The sequence below is a fragment of the Poeciliopsis prolifica genome, unplaced genomic scaffold (genome assembly GCF_027474105.1).
Source record: "Poeciliopsis prolifica strain line A6 unplaced genomic scaffold, Auburn_PproV2 SCAFFOLD013, whole genome shotgun sequence".
NCBI lineage: Eukaryota > Metazoa > Chordata > Actinopteri > Cyprinodontiformes > Poeciliidae > Poeciliopsis > Poeciliopsis prolifica.
The window spans coordinates 7203962-7226966 of NW_026562388.1; the positions used below are offsets into that span (position 1 = coordinate 7203962).

A 23005-nucleotide genomic window follows, 5' to 3' on the forward strand; every position below is an offset into this window, starting at 1 on the left:
TTGCAGACTCAGCTTTTCGAGTTATTCGTCTTTTATGTTAATTTTCAAACATTATAAAATATATCAGTATAGCTCATAATAACTTTATGGTAGATATTTCTTTAGCTGACTAATTAAAATATAGAACAAGGAAAAAACTAAGAGGGAAGAACAAAAGACGAAAGTAAGGAATGAAAAGAGACTATAGGAAGGAAGAACAGTAGGATAGAAGAAAGAAAAAAAGGAAATATGTACAGGAAAAAGAGAATGACAAATCTTGAATTGCCATACCTATCTGGACCTGGAAAACAAATGTACAGGAGCAATTAGCATTTACACCAACACCCAACTTAAAATCAGATTCTACGTACATTCCCCCCTCCACCAGCAGGGAGCGTATGCGTGAATTCATGCCAGTCTGCAGCAGGTTTACCGCTCCACTCGTCAAAGCGACCCTGCGACCGCTGCAGCCCACTTTGCTGAACAAGATGATGGAAGGCAGAGAGAACTCCTGCAGATGAAAGATTTACTTAATAACTGATGCATGTGAAACATTTACTAGACATTTTGCTTCAGTTTTAAAGACAATACATACATGTCCAGTTGTCTGCACTGATCGAATGATGGAGTCTGACGATAAGAGGCCCATGGCCTCTGTGGTAGGGTACTCTCCTTGGTCCAGGACATACATGTTCCCTTTGAACTTAGCTTCCTCATACGCCACCCAGCTGAAACATCGCAATATTTATTCTTTTAGTTTTAACATAGATTTTTTTAGTTTTGCTACATACATCGATGGAAATGCCATGGAAGAATATTAAAGAAAAACATCAACTTAAGTTGATGGTTTTCTAGAAAGAAGCCAAAGAACAAGAAGAATATTCTTATAGATGGATATGTAAAGATGAGACCATAATATGGAAAACTAACTTGTTACACTTTGGAATATGAAAAAAAATAAAATGATGTTAATCTCTTCTTTCTGGCATATTTACCTGCCAGCCTGGACTTTACATGACTTGGGTGTGAAATCAGCATCCAGAGCATCTGTACTGTTGTCCAGAGCCAGCAGCCTTCCCTGAAACTCTGGTTCAGAGTACAACTGGATCTGTAAAACATTAAAAAAAGGTTCAGCAATTGAGGGAGAAACCCATATCAATACTCTTCATGAAGCCTTTTTTATAAAAATTTGTGAAAGAAGAGATGATACCTTAAACCGCGTTGTTCCCATCAGCATGTCCTGCAGAACAAAATAAAGGACTCTGTTAGAGGTTTTTGTTTAAAATAATCAACCAGAAAAAGACGTTGCACTCAGAACATAACGGATCCTCACATGGAAGATGGGCTGTATGGACGAAATTCTGAAGTTCTGTGCTCCCCAGTCCTCTGGGTTTGAGTACATGCCTTTCTCCAGGACATAGAGCTCTCCACTGAAGCCAGGTTGTTCAAACGCCACCCAGCTGCAGTTTTTCCAAACAAGACACATTCAGTTGCACAATAACTTAGATCTGTCTTTAGTTTTACAATAAAGTTTAGGGCTGAAGGTTAATGGTTGAAGGGGAATGGCTACAAGATAAAAAGAGTGTTAAATTTCTTCATGATCTGTACAAATGGGGAACCTTCGAGTCAAGGAGGATTGATAACAATGTTATAACTGTAAAGAGACAAAAAAAACACACAATGGATGAATAATGTCTTGCGTTTATAAGTCTTAAACATTAGATTAAAATGTTGATTTTGGAGACGACAAACAGCAGTTTTAAGTAGTGATGCAGTGAGCTGCAGAGATCAGTTTGCCAAATGAATCTCTCCCTTTACTGCATCATAAAAAATAGCTCTTCATGACTGACAGGTTGTAAAACTACAGGTCAGGCAGATTTAAAGGAAAAAGAAAAATATTATATAAAATCAGCTAAAGTTTAACCACATTCTAAGTGTGACATAGCACAGAAACAGCACAAAGCTCAAGCCAAAGACTTGATTTTAATCTTTTAAGTCCTTAGAATAAAACTAGTGACAATCTCTTCTTGAAAGGTGACTCATGTTAGTGTTAATTGAAAGTTGAGTAGGAGTTATATAAATTCTTCTGCAGGGAAGGGCTTCAGAGAGGAAGCCAAGCTTTGAAAAGAAGAGCTGAAGCAAAGCAGACAGGGATATGGCCTGCAAGGTGCATATTGGTAATGGGAATGGTGGTTTCAAAATGAGATGATTGGGGAAAAAGCAGCTTTGAATGATATAAATTATTATAAAAAACCCACTGTGCTATGTGAGAAAAGCTATGAGGTAGTTAAAATGCTTTGGAACAGCTCCTTCAAGTTAAAATTTAAAAAGTCACTTTTTGTGCAAACTTCATTTGGGGTAATTTACTTTGAGTTAGACACAACTGGTTTGACATCATCACCTTGTTGTCTGAAACACTGATATATGATGTGGTGCAAAATATTTACAGCCCCCTTTCAATACCCCTGGATTTCTTTGGGGATGTAACAGCTATTAATATATCAGTGGTGCACACTTTGTTTTTAATTAGATTTTGCAAAAAACACTATGCTTTACATTTTTGACACCAACCTGGGCTATAGTTTGTTAAAATATCACAAACATTTAAAACACAAATATAAAAACATGAGAAGCACACCCAAATCTTTCAGAGTACACTACAGATATTGCTTCCTCCATGTGTTGGTGAGCTGAACTTTACTGTGTTTAACGGAAACCATTAAACTTACACTCCTCCTGTGACGGAGACTGACTGTGTTTTAGTGCTACGGCCAACTTCTTCCATGCTGACGACAGGCCCCACCAGGTCCATGTGGCCCCCCCGCTCATTAAAATTAGGATCACTGAATAGTTTCAGGTGTGGGGACTGGAAATCCTGGGGAACAGCATAATATAGAATGAAATAAGTGTGTTCACATCTAAAGTAAAATTTCACCATGTCAAACTTGAAATTCTACAAAAGATGCTTACTGCAAGTATAGGCCGCAGTGATTGTAGGCCATCCTCAGATCCTCCCCACTCACTGAAGTGAGGATACTCTCCCTCCTCCAGGATGTACTGCTGGCCTTCAAAGTCTGTCTCCTGATAACCAACCCAGCTTCAAGACAAAATAAGAGTATCTTAGAGACACTATTTCAAAATTATTTGGTAACTTTAAGTATAAAATGATCGGCTGCTCACGCAGATAGAGTACTTACAGACCCCCCAGGATCTTTACAGAGCCAACTGAACACAGAGTTGTGTTCTTCCCATCTGTTTTTTGTTGCTCCAGCAAGTTGTAGACATCACCATCCAGCTCCAAACATTGTCCATCAAAGTTTGGCTTTTCAAACACAAGAGCCTAGAGTAGAAAATGAGAATAGGGAGCTAAAGCTTAGTGCAAGTTGGTGTTTTTTGGTCGTTCCTCATCTTTGTTAAAGATGTGTAATTTGGCCAAATATTTCGTACCCAAGTCAAATGACAAACCATTGCCAGTTTTCTGGTAAAGTTCAATATAAAATAACTTGTTATTTTAAAAAATCAGTGATGCTATGCATTCTAACAGGCTGCCTAGTGCATTTGTGCCATTGGAAGGGAAACAGGTCAATAACCTCACAAATCTTCACTGAACTTAAAAACAGACATGGACTGTTTTTTTTAAGGTTTGTCTGGTACTGGTAGTGTTTATTGACAGTAGATTAGACAGGAAATGGGCACAAAGAGAAAAGGGGAAGACATGCAGCAGAGGTCCCAGGGTCAAAAAACAAACCTAACGGCTGCATCAAGAACTTATAGCCTCTGCCTATATTTCTCTCTCTGCCCAAACAATAACCCTAGATGTAGTTTTGTGAACATTACTCTGTTCATTTTAGGATTTTTAATACATCTTAATACACTTATAAATCATCTTAAGCACAATTAATATCCATTTATTGCAGACCTATTGTTAAGTTTTTTGAAGAACCTGTTGCCTAATAAGACCAATAGAGTTCTTGTTTTCAATTTTTTTCTATGACTTCTAAGTTCTAAATTCATTTTACATGTTTGGGATCATTATTTTACAAGAAAATCCCAGATTTTTTTTTTTTTTTTTAATTTTATCAGATGCTCTATTGTTAGGTTGTTAGGCTGTTATGCATGCTTCAATAAATCACAGAGTTTCCTAACCCTCTGAATCTGAGCCAGGCCATCAGCACCGCTAAGCAGCAGGAAAATATGCAGAGGCTGATTCGCAGTTATTCTGCTTATCAGCAGCAATCTTTGCCTCTAAAAGTGAGTTCTTTCAGGTATTTACTGAAACAAAGACTCAACACATGTTTGTGGTAAAACAAGGTCGAATAAATAAGATGTGATCAAAATTGGGACGAACCTTAACATCAGCTGGATGCTCCACCCTTATCGGTCCCTGAAATTGAGACATATAATATTAACCAACCACAGCTAATCCATTTTTACAGAATTACAAACATGTAATACACTTTACCATTCGGAGTGGTCTGAGAGAGCCAATAAAAGGCTCAGGGAAACCCCAACTCTGTGGGTGGGGATACTCTCCCTCCACTAGCACTTCAAGCAGTCCATCAAATCCGGGATCAGAGTACACCAACCAGCTACACATAAAGGCAGAGATTATATCACACAAATGTATGTAATTTTGATTTAAAACTCCCAAGCAAAGGGTAATGACAGTTATAACAGGAACACTTTCACTGTCTAAACCATGAGGCAGCATCAACAATCAATAATCCACAGCAGTTCAACTATGACAACCACAAGCTGTGGCCTGCTGCTCGCATTCCTCCACAGACACAACACAGATGATGTTCACATCAACTTTTTTCACAATTCTCAAGAAAGATTACTCAATGTAGAGTGTTGGATTCATACCCATACAAGAATTCACACCCCTTGGACTTGTTCATATTATGTCCCATTATCACCGCAAACATCAAAGATAACCCCAGATAATTGGGATGAAATCAGATGGATGGATGTTCACTCACAAACCTTTGAAGCCATCACTGAGCTGTTTTGTTTTAACTGAGATTATAATACACATAGAATAATTTACTAATCAGGTGTTTTTTTGCGCTGTATTTTCTTAATGAGTATCTGAGAGAAGGGGGCTGAATAAATATTCATGCCACATTTTCCAACTTTTTATTTCCCAAACTAAATGTGTTAAAGTCTGTGGTTTAAAAATTGATAAAATGTATGCCAGGCACTGTATTTACACCCATGAAATTTTTTCCAGCACAATGAGTTTATATGAGTCGTCAAAACTTACATTCCAGAGTGAATCTTAATTGAGCCAGTGGTCTGTGGGATCCCATATGAACTGAGCTCTGGTGTGTCATCACAATAAGATGACATCATCCCTAACCCGTTCACCTCTGAGAACAGGTCAATCCTGGGAACGCTGTAATCCTACAGAAAGAAAGAAATAAGGTTTTTAAAATACAGTAACTTGTGCTTTTTGCTTATGCTTCTGGTATAATATAGGTCACATAAGCTTATTCATGTGTCACCAGTTCAAAAGAAACATTTATCAGGTATATGTTTTAAGACCTACTCAAAGTTAAATTCATTCAAATATAGAACATTTTCATAATCTGGTTTATCCCAATCTTAAGTCAATTCTATGCAACTATAGGTCACAGGAAACACCCTAAAAATGTATCATATCAAATTATCAATTGAATTGAATCTACTGAAATTGTTAAAGAATTGCAACATCCACAATTATTGTAAACACTGGTGAAAATGCTTTAAAAAGACCTATTATGCCAGTGTTTGCTGCAACTCTCCTACATCAAGAAGTCCAATCTTGTCACACTTCTAAGAGTAGATCTGAATATTAGGCCTCTGACTCCCAGGGAAATATGAAAAATTACTTACAAAAGTAAAGCATGAAGAACAGCTTTGCTTTTGTTTGCATGGGTGCAAAATAAAGTGCCACCATTCACCCCATTGGGGTCAGGAGGGGTACTGGTGCCTATCTCCAGCGAACGTTTCGGGCGAGAGGCGGGGTACACCCTGGACAGGTCACCAGTTTGATAGTGTCTTATCTATTTTTATTCCGAACATTTACGCAGAAAGACTGGAAAAAAAACTGGGTTCATCATGTTTTGTATGTGATTTTTGATTGTTGTTTTGGATTTTAGCTTGTATCTAGCCATGAGTTTTATGAATGTTCACACTATTACCTTATGTTTGCTGGCATAAGGTAGTTTACCTTATGCCAGCAAACACTTATGCCAGTGTTTGCTGGCATAAGGTAAGCAAACACTTACCTTATGCAAGGTATCTGAATTAATATACCAGTGCTCCAATTAAATTGTAAATTTTTCCAAATTTTCATTTGGAGCTTTTTCTGCTGCAATAAAATAGGAGTTTTAATACCGTTTACCACATAGAAGTGCTGACAGCTGTGACTAAAGAGTTCTGCACATAGTCACAGCATACAAAACATTACAAAGATTTTTGGGGTCTTAAATGTAGATGACTGAATATTTCTAAACTACTGACAAAAGTATAAGTTTCCACACATTTATTGAGTTGTGGAGTTTTTGATTATAGTTTGATTATCAAGACTGACTTTTCATTCCAAATTAACACTGTTCAAATAGACAGTGTTAATACAGAAGTAGTGAGTTGGACTGATGGAAAGAGCTAAAATGAATCATGACTCACTCTGACTGCCAGCCGAAGGGAACCTACAACCATCGGTGCTGTTGGAACAGGTTGACCCAATTCATTTAGTGTCTCTGGAGTTTCCTCCCCTGGCCACATGTTCACAAGCTGATCCATGGGACCCTCTTCCAGGGCAAGGATACGGCCCTGGAAGCCAGGCTTTTCATAGAGAAGCCAGCTGAAAACAGAGTGAGAAGATGACACTACATCATAAGTAAGAGAAAGACATTCACCAAAAAACATCTGAATCAGTGGAACCCTACCCTGTTGACTTCAGTTGATCATTCAATAAGTTATGATAAATTACCATAAACACAGAGATTGAAGTGTTACTGCTGAATACATTTCTATGGACTTGATCGTTAACTCCTGACAATTCTACTGCAGACTCAAGTGATTTGCTTCAGTAGATCAGATAATTGCCAAAGGAAATCAAACCTCAGGTACTCATCCTATTTATGACTGGATAAAACTCTAGTGTGGCAAAGTATCAAGATGATGTTATACTTGTCATACCATCATGTCATACTAACAGTCAGCCATAATAAAACATGTCATTTTAAACGATACTTAATATGTTTCCCTCTGCTTTCTGTACCCCTCTTATATTAATAAACATTGATCTTCTTTTTACAACCACAAGTAGAATCCCATACCATCCTCTGATGACTTTGATAGATATCACAGGAGACAGTTTCATTGAGGTGGAATCTTCTACATCACCATAGACTTCAAATCTCTCCCCACCAAACTGAGCATGTTCGTGTATGACTATCTGCATGAACAAACAGAACCATCAGTGCAATAAAGAGACATTATCTCACAAAATGCAACTACTAACATTTCAAATCTTACCTTTCCAGGTCTTCGGTGGTGTCCTCTAACGACAGGTTTCTGCAAGGCAGGTGAAGACACAATTCTTTAATTATGTTTGATGCAAATAGACCCTACCAGGAAAGTCAACTTCAGGTTGGTAAGCTTGAATAAGGTTATGGTTATTGATATGTCTATATAGGTAGAAAGATACCACCTACACTTCAGGACCTTATTAGAAAAGTAAGATCTTGTGGTATATTTCACTCTATTTTTTCCATTAAATTTAGCTGTTGCTTGAATCACTAATATGTCATATTTAACTTCATATTTATTAATTCATCTCTGAATAAATGCATACAAATTCAGGAACAATCCATCTTCTTTCAATTATTTTTTTCTCTTTGCAAATTGTAGCAAAAAAAAAAAAGAATGCTTGTCGCTTGTTGTGTCATACCCTTTTACTATGAATGCATTTAGTTTTCATATCAGTGTTATTTGCTTACTGATGCAAATGTTTTGCCCAGAGTCAGGAAAAGTCATGTGCACCAATGTTGCAAAATATTTCCTGTGTCGAGTGCCACACTGAATATGTGCTCACTTTTCTTGTTCTTTCTTGCAAATGATTCACAACTTGGCAACTTGAAGTATGGAACCTCCTCCTTTCACCACACACACCAAAAACAAAAAAAAAAACCCCGAACAAGATACAACCTGAGGTTTGCGTCTCCATGGGACAAAAGCAGAAACAAATATGTGCTTTGCAGCTGCGACTTTCAGAATCATTTGAACTCAGTTAAATCAGTATGTTCCTATTGCAATTAGTAAATATGTTAATGAAACAAAAAAAGCTACTACCTTGATTTTAGTTGTATGAAGTCCATTTTGAGATTTCTCATGATTGTAGTTTGTTGTAGAAGGCAGTACTGTAGGATTCTTCGGGCCCACATCCACAATGGATATGTTTGTAATTGACAACTGTTCCATAGTAGGAGGGGTTAGGTCAGTTGTCTGTGTAAAGTCCATGGAGGCCTCTAGCTCTGGTGTGTCTTTCTTGAGCTGTTCCTCTAAATGATCAGGCAGGTTCATCTCAGAGAGTGCCGGCAGAGGAGGAGCAGAGGAGGAGCTGCATGCTGACTCACTAACAGCAACTATTCCCCCTTCTGTAATCAAGCTTTGATCTGTATCTTTTACCCCCCTGTTACCAGCAGTGGGAACAGGCAGAGGCAAGGCAGTAACTTCCTGCGGTTCAACGTCTTTCTGCTGGTTAGACGGGACTGTGCTGTTTGAGGCAAAGGAAGCTTCAATTCTTGTCTTCCTGGAGGTCCGAGGGGAGCTAAGCAAGTCTGTGAGGATAGACATCCTCTCGAGTCTTGACGTCACCTTCCCCGGCTCATTGTTTTGCCCCTCTGTTTTTCCCTTTTTGACTTGAGTCTCCTCTTTGACCTCATCCTGTCCTTCAACCTTATGAGTTATTTTATCTGCTGAGGTGTTGTTCTCTTGAGAGTCAGTACTCCTGCTATTCCTGTTAGCATTTTTTTGTTTGATCACCATAGCTGGAGAAAGGCCCATGCGTCTCTCATTTTTTCTTAAGCCAAAATGAAATTCCTCTGGATCAAATGTCCGCTCAAAGTGGTCCTCCCTGATGGCTGGCATAGCAAAAGGTGGGGACTGGAGTTTTTTACGAATCTGTTTCTTTCGAGGCAATGAAAAGGGTATTCCTCCTTCTCTGACACTGCTGAGAAAGTAATCAATTTCCTCTGGCTCAAGTAAATCATCATCACTAGCTGACTCATCTTCATTTCTTCGACGTCCCTTTTTCTTTTTGTGACGGTCTTCCACGTCCAACCAAGCGGATGGGGACCGTTTGGGCAGAGCCGATTTCCCTGGAGCCTTAGCGTTGTCAAAATCAAAGGATTGAGTTGTTACTTTTTTTGAAATTTTGTGTCCCTCCTGCTTCAAACCACCACCTGCAATGAAGCTCTCTGTAGATGATTCAAGTTTTTGAATACTTTCTTCAAAGACCTCATCAGTCTGCAGAGCGTCATTCTTAAGTTTTACTTGAACTGAACCAATGGAATATGCTTTCTTTTGGTCTGTGCAAACACTTGTGTTCGCTATATTTTGAACCATAGCAGAGACATTTGCATCCTGTTTGTCTTTGGCAACAGTCAGGTTATCTGTATTTCCTACATTTGGCATCTTGTCCTGAAGGTCTCTTGAAACAGTGTCATCAGAAACATTGGAATGTATGTCTGATTTAATCTCAACTTTACCATCTTTGTCAGTTGAGATACTTTGCTCTTTTTGAGTTTCTTCTTTGTAAATTTCAATATTCTTTGCCTGATCAACTGATGGGTTAATTGGTGCTGTTTTTTCTTTAGAATGTTCATGAATCTGAACTCCGTCAGTTCTGGCATTCAGCTCTTGAATTTCAGTCTTTGACTCTGCTGGTATTACTGACTCCAGCTTTTCTTTTAGGTCTGTACTTCGGGCAGATTGTGCTGACTTGTCTTCACCTGGTGTTGTACCACTATTTTGTCCTGTAGTAGTTGAGGGCTTCTCGGTCTGCTCTGGAGCTACTAGCAGTGGTTCCCTGACCTTAACTTCACAGTCACCTTTCGGATCTTCAGTGCTATGATCTTGGTTGGGGTGCTCCATCCCGGTTTCCTTTGTGCCAACTTCAATTATTAAAGAATTTGAATCTTTACATTTTTGATCTATGTTTTGTAAATCTTCACCTTTTTCTCCAGTAGTTTTGGATCTTTGGACTTCTGTATTGGAAACTTCACTCATGTCTTTCAAAGTTACTGTTTCACTCGACAAACTTTCAGAAGGAAAATCCTGAAGCTCTGTTTTTTCTTTCCCATCATTATCAGAGAGTAGATTGTCAGGATCTTGGGCTGCATCCATGTCATAGTTTTGTATTTTCTTCTCTTGATCTTCCATTCTCAATGTCTCTGACTCAGACCCTGTTAACTTTTCTAGATCTGATATTGTTAAACTTTCATTTGAGTCACCAGAGACAATGGACTTTGTGTCTTTCTTGACTTCAAGTTTGCTGATGACATTTTCATTCACTGACTCATTTACTAAACTGTCATTTGATTGGTCTTTACTTGTAGTCTTGTCTTTAGTTTCTTTAGCACTTTGACCTGTGGTGGTTGTAGGTTTAACCTCTTGGATTTGACTTTCTCTTGTCTCTTCTGAAGCTTTGTCTTCCAACATTTCTGGTTTTAATTTTAACTCTATGTCAAAGTTTTTGGATTCTTGATGTGAAATTTTGATTTCCTTTTCTTGCATCACATCAGAGTTTGACTTCTGAACACCTGTTGCTTCATTCACCAAATCTTCATCTGCAGTGGAACTGCAAACAGAGTGAGCATCTTGGATATCTTTTCTGTCCTGAACTTCAGCATCAGTATCTGGTTGCTTTTCTGATTTGTGACTCGAATGTTCAGATGCCCCCAATTCATTTTCAGTTTGTTTTAATTTGTCTGAGGCTTCATCTCTATCACTTATTGGGCTGAACTCTTGGAGGCTTCCAGAGTCATTTCTTATATTAGCAGTTTCTGACTCATTCACCAAACATTCTGTCAAGGTATTTTTTGTTGCAGAATCATGTCTATTTCCTTCAGAGACTGGTATCGGTATGTGTTCAATATGGTTTCCTGTTGTGACCTCAGGTGGTTCTGTTCTTGGCGTCTCCCTTCTGGCAGATTTTGGACCTTCAATCTCTGTTGATATTCCATCTTCTTCACCAGCAGTTGTTGCCTGGAGCTGTTTACTGATAATTTTCTTTGTCTGATCCAGAACTTCTGTCTCATTTATCAGACTTTGCAATGATGAAGTCTTGATTTCGGGTTTCGTAAATTCAGATTCTGTTGACTTCCCTTTATAGTCACCAACAATCATTGGCTTCTGGACCTGTTTGATGCTAACTTCACTGGAATGATCTGGAGCTGCTGTCTCATTAACAATAATTTGCATTGAGGAAGTACTTTTTTCAGACTTTAGTTGTTCGGATTCCTGGTCACCAACAGTTAACATTTTCTGGACCTGTTGGTTGCTATCTTTACTAATATGTCCTGGAGTTTCTGTCTCATTTGACACACTTTGCAACGACGAATCAGTCATTTCAGATTTCAGATGTTCAGATTCTGATGATTCTCCATCATGATTATCAGTCACTGTCACCACTTGACCCTGTTGGTTGTTAGTCGATTTTTCAAGAACAGTTTTGGTTGTCTGAACCTTTTGTTTTACATCCTCACCCTTAGCTGTTACAATTTCATTCCCAAAGCTCTCTGAGATTTCAACTTCAGGTTTTACATTGTTTTCTTCAACGTGAGTGCTCACTACTGATAGTTCTTGAGTTTCCTTTGTCTTTTCTTCTTCAGTTTTTGCAGCTTTTTGTCCTTTATCTGGTATATGATTTTTATATTTGTCTTGTTTCGTTATATTTCCACCTTCTTCTCCAGTTTTAGAATTAGTTAATGTCTGAGCATTTTGCTCGGTTGTTTCATTCATAGTTTGGTTTTTCAGTACGATCTCTTTTTCTATGGCGCCATCTTCAGATTCAGTCTCCAGCATTTTGCTGTCAGTCGTTGATATTCTAAGACATGGTTTTTCCTTTTCAACATCATCATTTTTGCCAATTAGATTTATGGAGTCATCTTTCATCTTTTTACTTTTGGTTATTAGCTCCTTGCCTTCCTTTTTATTTTTCCTTAGTGGTTCAATATTTTGAGGCTTTGGTCTCTCTGTATTCAAAGAGTCGCTTTGTGAAGTTTCTTGTTGTACGTTCTGCTGTTTTGTGTCAATCATGCTTGCTGTAGTTTCAACTATTACACATTCTGCTTCTTCACTCTTGGTTCTCTTTCCTTTCAGAACATGTGCAACTATTGCCTGTTGGTTCTTTGTAGCCTTAGGCTGCAAGCTTTTCTCTTCTGTTGAGAGATGGCCTGCTTTCCCTGAACCCGTAATTCTTCTCCCTGCAAACTCTACAGGTCTTTCTTTGAGCTTCTCTTTACAACTGTTTTGTGACTCAGAGCTTTCTCCTGCAGTGTGGTTAAGCATTTCATCTGGCTTTGAGTCTTTCTCCTTGCTTCCAGACTCGTCTAAAAGAGACTCTTTGTTTAAGTAATTTTCAACATTCTTGGGCAATTCACAAACAGTTACAGTCTCTGTTTCTGCATCCAAAGCCTCAGCTGGTTTCCAGCCAACCTCCTCTTTATTTTTCTCCCCTACATAAAAACCTTTTGCTGCTTCCACAGTTAATGTTTGGGATATTCTGTTATTTATAGCTTTAGTTGGATCCTCCAAATAATCCGGTGAGCTCACAACATCTGATCCTACAGATAGACTTTGTGAGTCTGAGACAAGTTCAGCAGGAATATTATTTCTTGTTTCTGATGTAGACAAAGGTCCCTCCTGACTGGTTTCTGTTGATGGGTCATAATAAATGCCTACATCCACCTCAGGTTTGGCTGACTTACTGGTTACATCCTTAGGGATTGGTTTAATGTCAAAAACCTGAACTGCAGTGTTTTTATCTTTGGTATATTTAAATTTAGTCTTGCTTGGCAGCTCCTCTGATACATCTTTGGCTTTAACTCCGGTGGATGTTTTAAATGCTGATAGCGTTTTTTGCCTGTGTTTGTTGTCTTTTTGATTTTCTGGTTTTGGTTCTTTGGGTTCCAGATTTCTTTTGTCAGTTTCTGCATTATTACCATCAGCAACCAGTGACTTAGCAGATATTTCTTTGTCTACAGTGGCTACTGGGTGTGCAATCATCTGAGTTTCCTCTGTAATTCTTGAATTTCTAATTTCCTCAGATGGAACCGATAAAATCTCTCCGCCTTTAGCATCTCCTTCCAGTCTGGTTGGAGGGGTTTTAGTTTGTTTTTCTGTCATTTTAATGTGTTCCTCTGCAGACTTACAGTCACTGTCCTTTGTAGTATCTGCTGTGACAGTCTCTTTACCATTCACAGTTGAGTCTTTAACTGTGTTGAGATTTGAATCCTCATATTTTGATGAGAGTTCTTGGATTTTGGGCTTTACTTTGCTGGGAATTCTCTGACTTCTTGTGGGAAGCTTGCTCCCGGATGATGAAGCCTCAGTTAGCTCCTTCACAGGAAATTTTCCATGCTGTCTGATGTTTTCGCTTGGCTTGGTGAGCCTTGCGAACACGTTTTTCTCTTGCTTAGTGGGAGAAGAAGAAAGACCTGCTGTGTCATTCTCTTCGTGACTCATGCTTCTTTTAGAGAGGTGTTTGGATGGTTTCAGTGGTGGCATACTTCCTGTTCCTGAAAACCAAAAACGCCAATGTTATTCAAGGAAACTGAGGTGAAAAAAATCAGAATAGTATTCTGTTACAACGATATGCATCAAGTTGCAATACTTTGTTGGTGTATATATGTGATTAAGTTTGAATTATTTATGCATTTAGACATGCTGAATTTGCAAGTTTGCTATCACAGTTTTGTAATGTAATTCATAATCTGTTGTATCTATTGTGATTGAACAAGCTGTAAAAGCTAAAAGCCATCCACAAAAAAACTACAAAATATAATTTTTATTAGTTTTTTTTAAATCACTTAAAAAAATAGTTTTTAATAACTTGCAATGTACAAATAAATAAATGTAGTGAAATTGAAAGATTCAAAAAAGAAATTCTATGGTTTAACGTATTTTTTTTAAACTGCCTCAATGTTGACCCTTGTTAATGAAAACAAATCAATACAGTGTTTACTAACAAGAAATAAAAAAAAACACTTTGCAATATTGTAGCCCCAACACTAACCCAACAGCTTTAAGACTACTTCTCAAATAAACATAAAAACATTTCCAACAGCCTCAAAGATGACCCAGACTAACAAAGAATAAAAAGCTCAGCGTATAGACCAGGACTGGACAATTACCTTTCTTTGGACTTCCAGGTTGCAGCATCAGTGTTTCATTTTCAAGTTTCTCATCGATGGAAGTTACTTCTTGCTCTTCTGGCGTCTGTCTTTGGACTGCTTCACCTTTGTCTGAGTTAATCTGAGCAGGCAACACTTTTTTAAAGCTGTGGCTGCTTGTTGGTGTGATGCTGATATTTGTTTTTCTTGTCGGAGATGAAACTGGCAACTTACTTTTTGATCCCAAGAAGGAACCACTCTGTTGTTGGTTCATGTCCCTGTCAGGATGGCTCACCTTTTTACTGGTCCTTTGTTCGAGATCCATTCCATTGACAGAGTCTGCATACTCCTCATCTGACTTTTCCTTATTCAGCTTTGTCCCTGTTCTATACACAGATTTTGTAGGGGAAATATTTCCTGATGAGACTCTTACATTTTTGGTTTCTTCAAAGCTTGGTTTTCTGACTGATTTGGTTGGAGACTTGACAGGTTCTTTAGGTCTCGTCTGCTTTGGAAGTCTGGAAACAACTGCTGACCCCGAGACATCAGGTTCTGATATTTTATCAGATGCTTCTGGAGATTTCACATCGGTTTCGGATGTTGAAACTTTTGGAATTTTAGGCTTTGCTTGACTAACACCACTTTGATCTTTTAACACTGGAAGTGCAGAAACGCGTTTCTCAGTGCTACGCTCCTTAAGCGGAGGATGGTCGCTGGAACTTTCTGTTTTTGTGCCTGCTGTGATCTTTCTTGAGACATTCTTCAACTTAAGTCCAGCAGCAGATGAAGAGGTCTTTGTTCCACTTCCTGGGAAAGCATGCAAGTCTACTGCTCCTTTAATGCTCCTTTGAGCTTTTACTCCAAACTCTTCATCTTGTAACTTGGGTTTGCTCATGTCTGAAGCTGCAATATTAACTCTGGAAGCAGGGGTCTCAGTTTCTTCTTCACCTATGGACTCAGGAGTATATTTAGCCTTGAACAGTGAGGGCTCATCTGTTGCTGTTGTTGGTGCTTTGGTTTCGTTATTTTTGATTTCAGTTTCATTGTCTTTTTGGAAGCTTGTCAATCTGTCAAAGAAGAAGTACAGAGAAGCAGGCTTGTTTTATAGCATATCTATGAAACAATTATAGAAAGTACAGAGTTTATGATAGTAAATATGAAATGTTTAAAAGTGAAATAGTATATAGTTTCTTTAAAAAGTGTATGCTTGATTCTATTTCACTAGCCACCCATCCCTGATTACTAACTGTCTTACAGAAACAAAAACAAAAATAGACCTGCTCTCATGATGTCTGATAAACAATCTCAAAATGAAATAACTCATACCTGGATGTGAGAAAATTCAACTACAGATGAGAAACAAATTTAATGACATTTATCAGTCCGGAAAGAGTTAAAGAGTCATTTCTAAGACTGTGGTACTCAGGGAACCACAGTGAGATTTATTATCCACAAATAAAGGAAAGAGTGGGGAACCTCTCCAGGAGTGCCTGGCATGCCAAAATTACTTGAAGAAAGCATCAATGACTCATTCAGAAAGTCACAAAAGAACAAAGAACATCTATACCTCTGCAGACTTCACTTGCTTTAGTCAAAGTGAGCATTCAAGATTCAACATTAAGTAAGAGATGGAGCAGAAATTACAAGACATTTCCATGGTGAAAAAAGTACATTGCTGAGTAAACAGTGACAGATTTTGCACTTGTCAAAAAGAATCAAGATTTTGGGGAAATTGTTTTGTTGGACTGACAAGATAGCCATGGAACGTTTTAGACATTGTGGCATAAAATTTATGGTACAACTATTATATGAAAAGTCTGACATGGTAGTTGTAGTGAACCATGACCTAGAGGATTGAGATGGTTTATTCTGGCCCATGGGAGCCAGAATAAACCATCAGTTTATTTTCCTTTTTCAAAAAAGGAAAATAAACTGGTTTCTATTTAGTAGCTTTGTTATTTATCTCTTTGTTTATTCCATAATGCCATCAAGAACGATAACATGACTATCACCATAGAGTAGTTTATAAATCACATCTCAAAAGATAAATGATCAGATTTCTTTCAGAAACTCAGATTATCTATGTAAAACTGTAACAAAAACAAATCCTGTCCTCTGTTTGAACAGTTTTAGACTGGATGCCTTTTTACTTGAAGAAAACAGTGATGTTTCTCACAATTTGTAAAACACGCTGCTTGCATAATATCCAAACACAAGAGAGATATTTTTAATGTTTTCACCTACTCATGTTCACACATCACCAACTTCAGCCAGGATGGCACATTGCTTTAAAAAAGACAAATAAATAATCTTGGTTGGAATCTCTTATTTTATAAAATGGTTTAGATGGCAATAAACAAAAGACTCATCCATAAAGGTGAACACTTTTCAACAATCCTTGAGAAAAGGAACAATAATTCACAATTATTAAACTAAATTGTTCATTATTTCCTTAATAAATTCACTTTAGGTAAAGTTTTGGCACAGTTCTTTCCAGCACTTCAGAGAACACAGAGTATGTGACTGATATTATCTACTGTAAATGAATATTTCAGTGCCTCTCAACCAGCTCAGCTTATTGTTTAGCTTGGCTACAAAGAAACATGGGAACTTGGATATCAGGTTGCGTGCAGGCTTTATTCTCTTCTGCTTTTTCAGTGATCAAAGGGGAAAACGACACCATAACAAAGAAAAATGAAACTCACCCCTTTAGCTCTGCAGTCGTGGATGTCTCAGAAGTTAAATCTTTGTCGTTGTCCTCCAAACTCAGCTCTGGCTCAATAATTACTTTCTGGGCAAAAACCTTGGTTGACGGCAGACTCACAGTCAAGCGGATTTCTCCTAGTGTCTCAGGTTCTGGGATCTTGCTGGTGTCGGGCTCTCTAGGCTCTGGCTTGAATGCTTGAAACTCCTTTGAAGTCGCTGCCTTGGTGATGTCGGACTCTGGCAAGCTCCCACCGGATCGCAAACTCTCCAAAAGGGTGGGTGGGGTTTCCCTCTTTGTTACCACCTCATCCTCAGGTATTACTCTGACAGGTATGGCCAGCACAGGAGGTGAGTCCACCCGAAAGCGCTCCTCCTCCTGTTTTATTACATCCGTCTCTCCCTCCTCCTCCGTCTCATCTCCCAGATATGTTTCCACCCAGATGGCTTTATGGAGCTGAACGGGAGAATCCCTTTCGGGTGTTTGCCCTCCCTCAGGCACAGGGCTCCATGTTGTGGCTGCATTTATCTCAGACAAACTGCTGGAAGGTATCCTGCTGGAAGGTATCCTGACTTCAAAACTTCCCCTCTGTGGATCTGGGTCATTTTTTTCTTGCTGACTGCTGGTGCTTTTTGATACAGATGACTGAGAGCTTAAAGTTATTCCTTTTAACACTGTGCTGTGACCTTTTTCTCCAACTTTGACCACTGTTTTCTTTGATGCCAAACATATGGAGGTTAAGTTGGGAGACTTTGGAGTGTCCAGCATTAAGGAAAGTGGAGATTTAACTGACATTGGTGTGGTAGGGGTAACAACGTTTTCCTCACTACTCCTGGACAACTCCTGGATGTTGTTGTCCAAATTAACCTGCAATCTCTTGCTAACTTCTTCCACCACTGATTCTGCAAAGCCTAAATCTGTGTCTGAGTTTGGACTAGCGGCAGATGGAAGCTCTGTACTGGTGGGCGTCACATTCCCAGAATTCTTCTGAGCTCCAGCGCTGCTGACCCTGGACACACGGACCTCCCTCACGCTGCTCCTGCCACTGCTGCCGCTGTCTGCGAACGGAAAATTTGTGCCGTCCGCAATCAGAGAGGCCACGCTGGGGCTGGAGCTTTGACTTAGGGAGTCGTCAAGCTCAGTTCTAGCGAATGCATCTGGTGACCCCGTTTGAGAATTGACCAAAGACTTTAACCCATCTTCTAAGTGGGATACAGGGAAACGGGGAGACACAGGAGAGGTTGGTGTGCTCGAATTTGTGGAGGTGTTTGACTGATGTTGGCTGCTGCTGCTCTTTCTTCTCTGGAATAAGCTGGTGATCCGACCAAAGACTCCTTTCTTTTCCCCCTGAAAAGAAGAACAACAAAAGAGGATGTAAAAATAAGGAAGACGTCTAGGTTTGATCTCATCAAAAATGAAAAGAAAAGAAATCTGAAAGATATGCACTGGAATGCACATTAAGCCTGAAGCTAAACCGGAAGAATGTCTGCAATTTAATTTGTTTTAGCTGCTACTTCAAGGTGCTAATCTCTCTTGTGAGTACTGAAAAGATTTGTAATTCTATTTCTGTCTCCATCTTTCAACATAAAACTTGAATTTAAAGGCAACACAACATAGTTTCTGAATGGTCCTCATAAAGTGTCCTGCCTCATCCATCACTTGCAGCTTCAGTCACACACAAGGCAAATAAGATTTACTTTAAAAGCTATAAAAAATAAAATTAAATAGAATCACAGCAACAGATTTCCTCAACAGCAGATACAAATATTGTTATATAAAAGCACAAACATAAATTGTTTCAACATGTATTTGCATTTGTGACTATAAAAGGGTTGAAAGTATGATAGTAAAATATCAATCTGAATGAATAATCAACTGATAGAAATGTCTTTAAGGCACAGATAAAAGGTCACTTTTCATTACTAGATATGAACCTTAAGCAATGTTTAGTCAAATGTTTAAATCCAAAGAGGCAGCCACATGTAGCATTAATTTTAGCTGCAATCAACACCTCTTGAATTTCCCCCTGACTCTGATTTGCTACACAATAATCTTAAGGCAGGGGATACATGTTAATTGTGCACCTGTTTCCACCATGTTTTTCTTTCACTAAACTTTCCATTAATGTCCTAGAAACAACATTCTGTGAACAACCAGTTCTTTTATAGTTGACCTTTGGTGATTCACCCTCCCTGTGGAGTTAATGACAGATTTCTGAACAGCTGTTCAGTTTTTACCATGATTGAGTAGATCATAGAAAAATATTTATCTATTCAAAAAATTGTTTAATAGTCTCATGTGGTATTCAAATTTAGAGAGAAACTAAATTTTTGGTTTTCATTAGTCAATATATCATTGAATGAAATATTATTTCATTTAATATTCATCAAGGCTTGAAAGGTTGCTTAGTGTGTAATGAATCTATATGATTTACAAATATTAACGTTTGGATCTACCTCTTAAAATGAACTGATTTTTAGATCTTACTCATGTAGCTTTCACAATATCTACAATTCTAAAACAGAATTTGCAGCAAAGCTAAATTAATCCATAATGACTCAGAGAAAAGACAGATTACATTGCAAAATCTGCTATGGCAATGTCAAAGCACATAAAACATGTTCGGACAAAAAATAATGGACCACAAAGAGAGAACAACAGAAACCAGCGCCCCAACCAATAACCCAGTTCCTGATCAATTTGACTTCTTGGACTTTGAGATGCAGTAGACAGGAACAGATACCTTTTCTATTTTCCTACCTGTAGTTGTCCTGCTTTCCAGTTGACAACTTGAAAAGGGTTAGTCTTCTTAGAAGAAAAATAGAATAGAAACAAGAAAAATAGCTTCGTCTTCTCTGAGCTAAACGATCAGCTCAGAAGTAAAGGAAAACTATGGGGCATTCACATTCCCACAGATAACAAACAGACATGTTTATTGCTACTGAGGGCAAACACACCCTTTTATTATTCTAAAGCTGCATAAAAGTAGATCAACTGTTATCTGCTACTCTGATTATAGAGGACAAATCAGGATTGATCAGTAGAGTCATAAAGCCTATGTATGAACTATACAATTAAAAAGCTAACCACCAGAATTAAGTCAAACTGCTCAGGGGCAAATGGGAATACATTCAACAAACTTTGAATCTGTTGATTCAAAGTCAACAACGTCAAAAGTATATATTTCCACTGGACAAACATAATTTTGTCCGGCTTATTAAAATTGTTGGGACACTCAGATCTCATTTTAACTTCAAGATGTGATCAAATCTACTCTACTTTACCTCCAGGTTGTTTCCAGTGATTCACAAATCCACCGCGTGCCTGAATGAAATATCCAGTGAGCCTTTAGGTCCTTCAATCATTACCTGTAGTCTACAAATGAATAGCTGCCACTGTGTTGTATTAGCCTTTCTCCAGCTACTATTCACCTTTTATTTACCCAAAGCAGAAAGAAATGCTCAGTAGGTGGAGACTGTGTGCCACATCTGTGTGCTTTATACTCCACTTCCTTATCTATCAGCCAGACCTCTGCTTTGTGTCCCAATGTCAGATTGTAATACAGGAATAAACACCTGAAAAGTTATACTTTCATCCAAAACACCTGTAAAGTTAAAGGAAGATTTTTTTTTTATAAATTTCTAAAATTCAGGACTTTGTTCTCTTCCACATGAGTTCTTGTCAAGCACTCCCATCGACACAAATAGAACGGAGGACTGGTTTGACTGGTTTAATATTATATAAAAAAATAAATAAATAAATAAAAAAAAACACGCCCAAGCATATTCAGATCCAATGCAATTATTTGGACCAAATCTTAAAAGGTATCTAGTCATTAAACATTACAGCAACAACATAATGTGTGGCTACATATTTATGATGACTTTCTGCAACCAAAAAAGGAAGATAGACTGAAGATAGACTGAAACCATCGAAGATTAACAAATCTTCGATGATTACTTAAATTTGTCAGTAATTACGTTGTGTAAGTTTCAAATACCTTGATAGTCATAAAAAATATATAGTTATATTGAAAAAATAAATTATTTTGTTTTCAACAGGCATATCATTAGATCATTTGTTAAATATTTTCATGGTTGCTTTACTTTTCTTCATTCAAAAGTATGATTTAACAAAATACTCTGTGTATAACACAAATGTAATGGTAGCAGCATAAGTCTAAAATAAAGTAATTTTAAGGCTGGAATAATATCGATTGGTTAAAGTTGTAGGGAATTGAAAAGAGCTGCAAACAAATGATATGTCCAAATTCAGTTGATAAAACGTCCACTGTGGTTTTACTTTGCGAACTGTAGCAGGTTTCCATAAAGACCACACCCACCATTTGGTTAATTATCGCCTCCCTCTGAGTAAATACATAGTCGCAGATTTATTTCTTCAGAGACAAATCTCTGGTTATCTTGTTTTCTCTGCCTTTTATCTTTTGTATTTTGTTACCTGCTTTGTTGACTCTGCAGCTTCTTTTCTCTGGTCAAAGACTCAATTTAATTATATTTTCCACCTTGTCTCCTTTTGAATCCACAGACATAACTTTGCTCTTCTCTGCAAAGCAGAAGCTTGTGTGTTTGAAATATTGTTGTATTTGGGATATTTTTAAGTTCCAACCTTTGCTAGGAATGCTTGTGTTGTTGAAAGTTGTATAAATATGAATATAAACACCCGATCTGTAGTCCCATGGTCTATATTTGACAAATTACTAAACAAGAATTGTAATAATGCATTTTGTTTTTTTTGTAGCCCATCCTTAGAGTTTGCCCTTCATTAAAATTGATTCAGAGACAATATTCATATCAGTAAAACAAAACAGAAAAAAATGATTACTGTCAATGATCTTGAAAATTAATTAATTAGATTGAGAGGAGAGGTGATCAAACTCAAATAATTTTGTTTCCTCGACTGATTCCTGACTTCCTGTTTGTACTGTAAATATCCATCCATTGTACATCTATTGTCTATATCTGTTTATTATTGCAGGGCTGTGGGGATGCTGGCACCTATATGCTGCAGTCATTGTGTGAAAGGAAAAGTACACACTGGACAGGTAGCCAGGTGATCGCAGGGTAACAGGAACACACAGGACAAACAACCATGAATACACACACTCACGTCTAAGGGCAATTAGAAAGACCAATTAGCAGTCATGTTTTTGGAGTGTTAAAGGAAGCTGGAGTACCAACACATGCAGAGGGAGAACATGCAAACGCCATGCAGAAAAACCTCAGGCTCACATATGACCTGAAGACCTTCTCGCTGCAAGGCAACAGCATTGTCAACACTGCCACCATGTAGTCTATTTTAACTATGCTTAAATTAAAGTAATGGTTCAGTGTTTGGATGGATGGATGGATGGATGGATGGATGGATGGATGGATGGATGGATGGATGGATGGATGGATGGATGGATGGATGGATGGATGGATGGATGGATGGATGGATGGATGGATGGATGGATGGATGGATGGATGGATGGATGGATGGATGGATGGATGGAATGATGACAAAAGGACAGACAGATAAAGAAACAGAAGGACAAATGGCTTTTTGACATTATATATTCAAAAAAGGTCATTGAATAAAATTTTACAGATTTTATTTTTACATATTTCATGATTTCCAAATTCTTCATTGCTGAGAATATATATTCTTTGTTTTATTGATTATCTTCAAGCCCAGATAACGGCTGAATTTGTGTTAGAACATCTGTTAGGATTTCCTCACACATTCCTTTTCATGCCTTCTTTGCTGATGAAACAAAATATTTTATCCCATCAACAAAGGCTAGTAGAAATACGCCAGCTACTGTATAGAAGTAAAGCACCTCAGGAAAAACAACTCCTGCTACTAATTTTCTGACTAAGCATCAGGGCAGTATACTGCAGAAGTAAGCCACCTAAACTCAAATACATATACATTT

At 38.0% G+C, this 23005-nt stretch overlaps 1 protein-coding gene across 1 annotated transcript in view; it reads right to left on the reverse strand.

The window, feature by feature from the left end:
* The window catches only part of crybg1a (crystallin beta-gamma domain containing 1a), a 47458-nt gene that overhangs the window by 1842 nt on the left and 22611 nt on the right, over positions 1 to 23005 (reverse strand). The window contains exons 3-19 of the mRNA XM_055038448.1: positions 17072 to 18417; positions 14388 to 15433; positions 8323 to 13772; positions 7507 to 7545; positions 7308 to 7426; positions 6652 to 6829; positions 5246 to 5385; positions 4442 to 4568; positions 4328 to 4363; positions 3177 to 3319; positions 2950 to 3076; positions 2709 to 2854; positions 1313 to 1439; positions 1190 to 1219; positions 975 to 1087; positions 575 to 707; positions 351 to 490 (exon numbers count right to left, since the gene is read on the reverse strand). Of these exons, the coding sequence (XP_054894423.1) occupies positions 351 to 490; positions 575 to 707; positions 975 to 1087; positions 1190 to 1219; positions 1313 to 1439; positions 2709 to 2854; positions 2950 to 3076; positions 3177 to 3319; positions 4328 to 4363; positions 4442 to 4568; positions 5246 to 5385; positions 6652 to 6829; positions 7308 to 7426; positions 7507 to 7545; positions 8323 to 13772; positions 14388 to 15433; positions 17072 to 18417 (9440 nt within the window). The remainder of the gene's footprint in view (positions 1 to 350; positions 491 to 574; positions 708 to 974; positions 1088 to 1189; positions 1220 to 1312; positions 1440 to 2708; positions 2855 to 2949; positions 3077 to 3176; positions 3320 to 4327; positions 4364 to 4441; positions 4569 to 5245; positions 5386 to 6651; positions 6830 to 7307; positions 7427 to 7506; positions 7546 to 8322; positions 13773 to 14387; positions 15434 to 17071; positions 18418 to 23005) is intronic.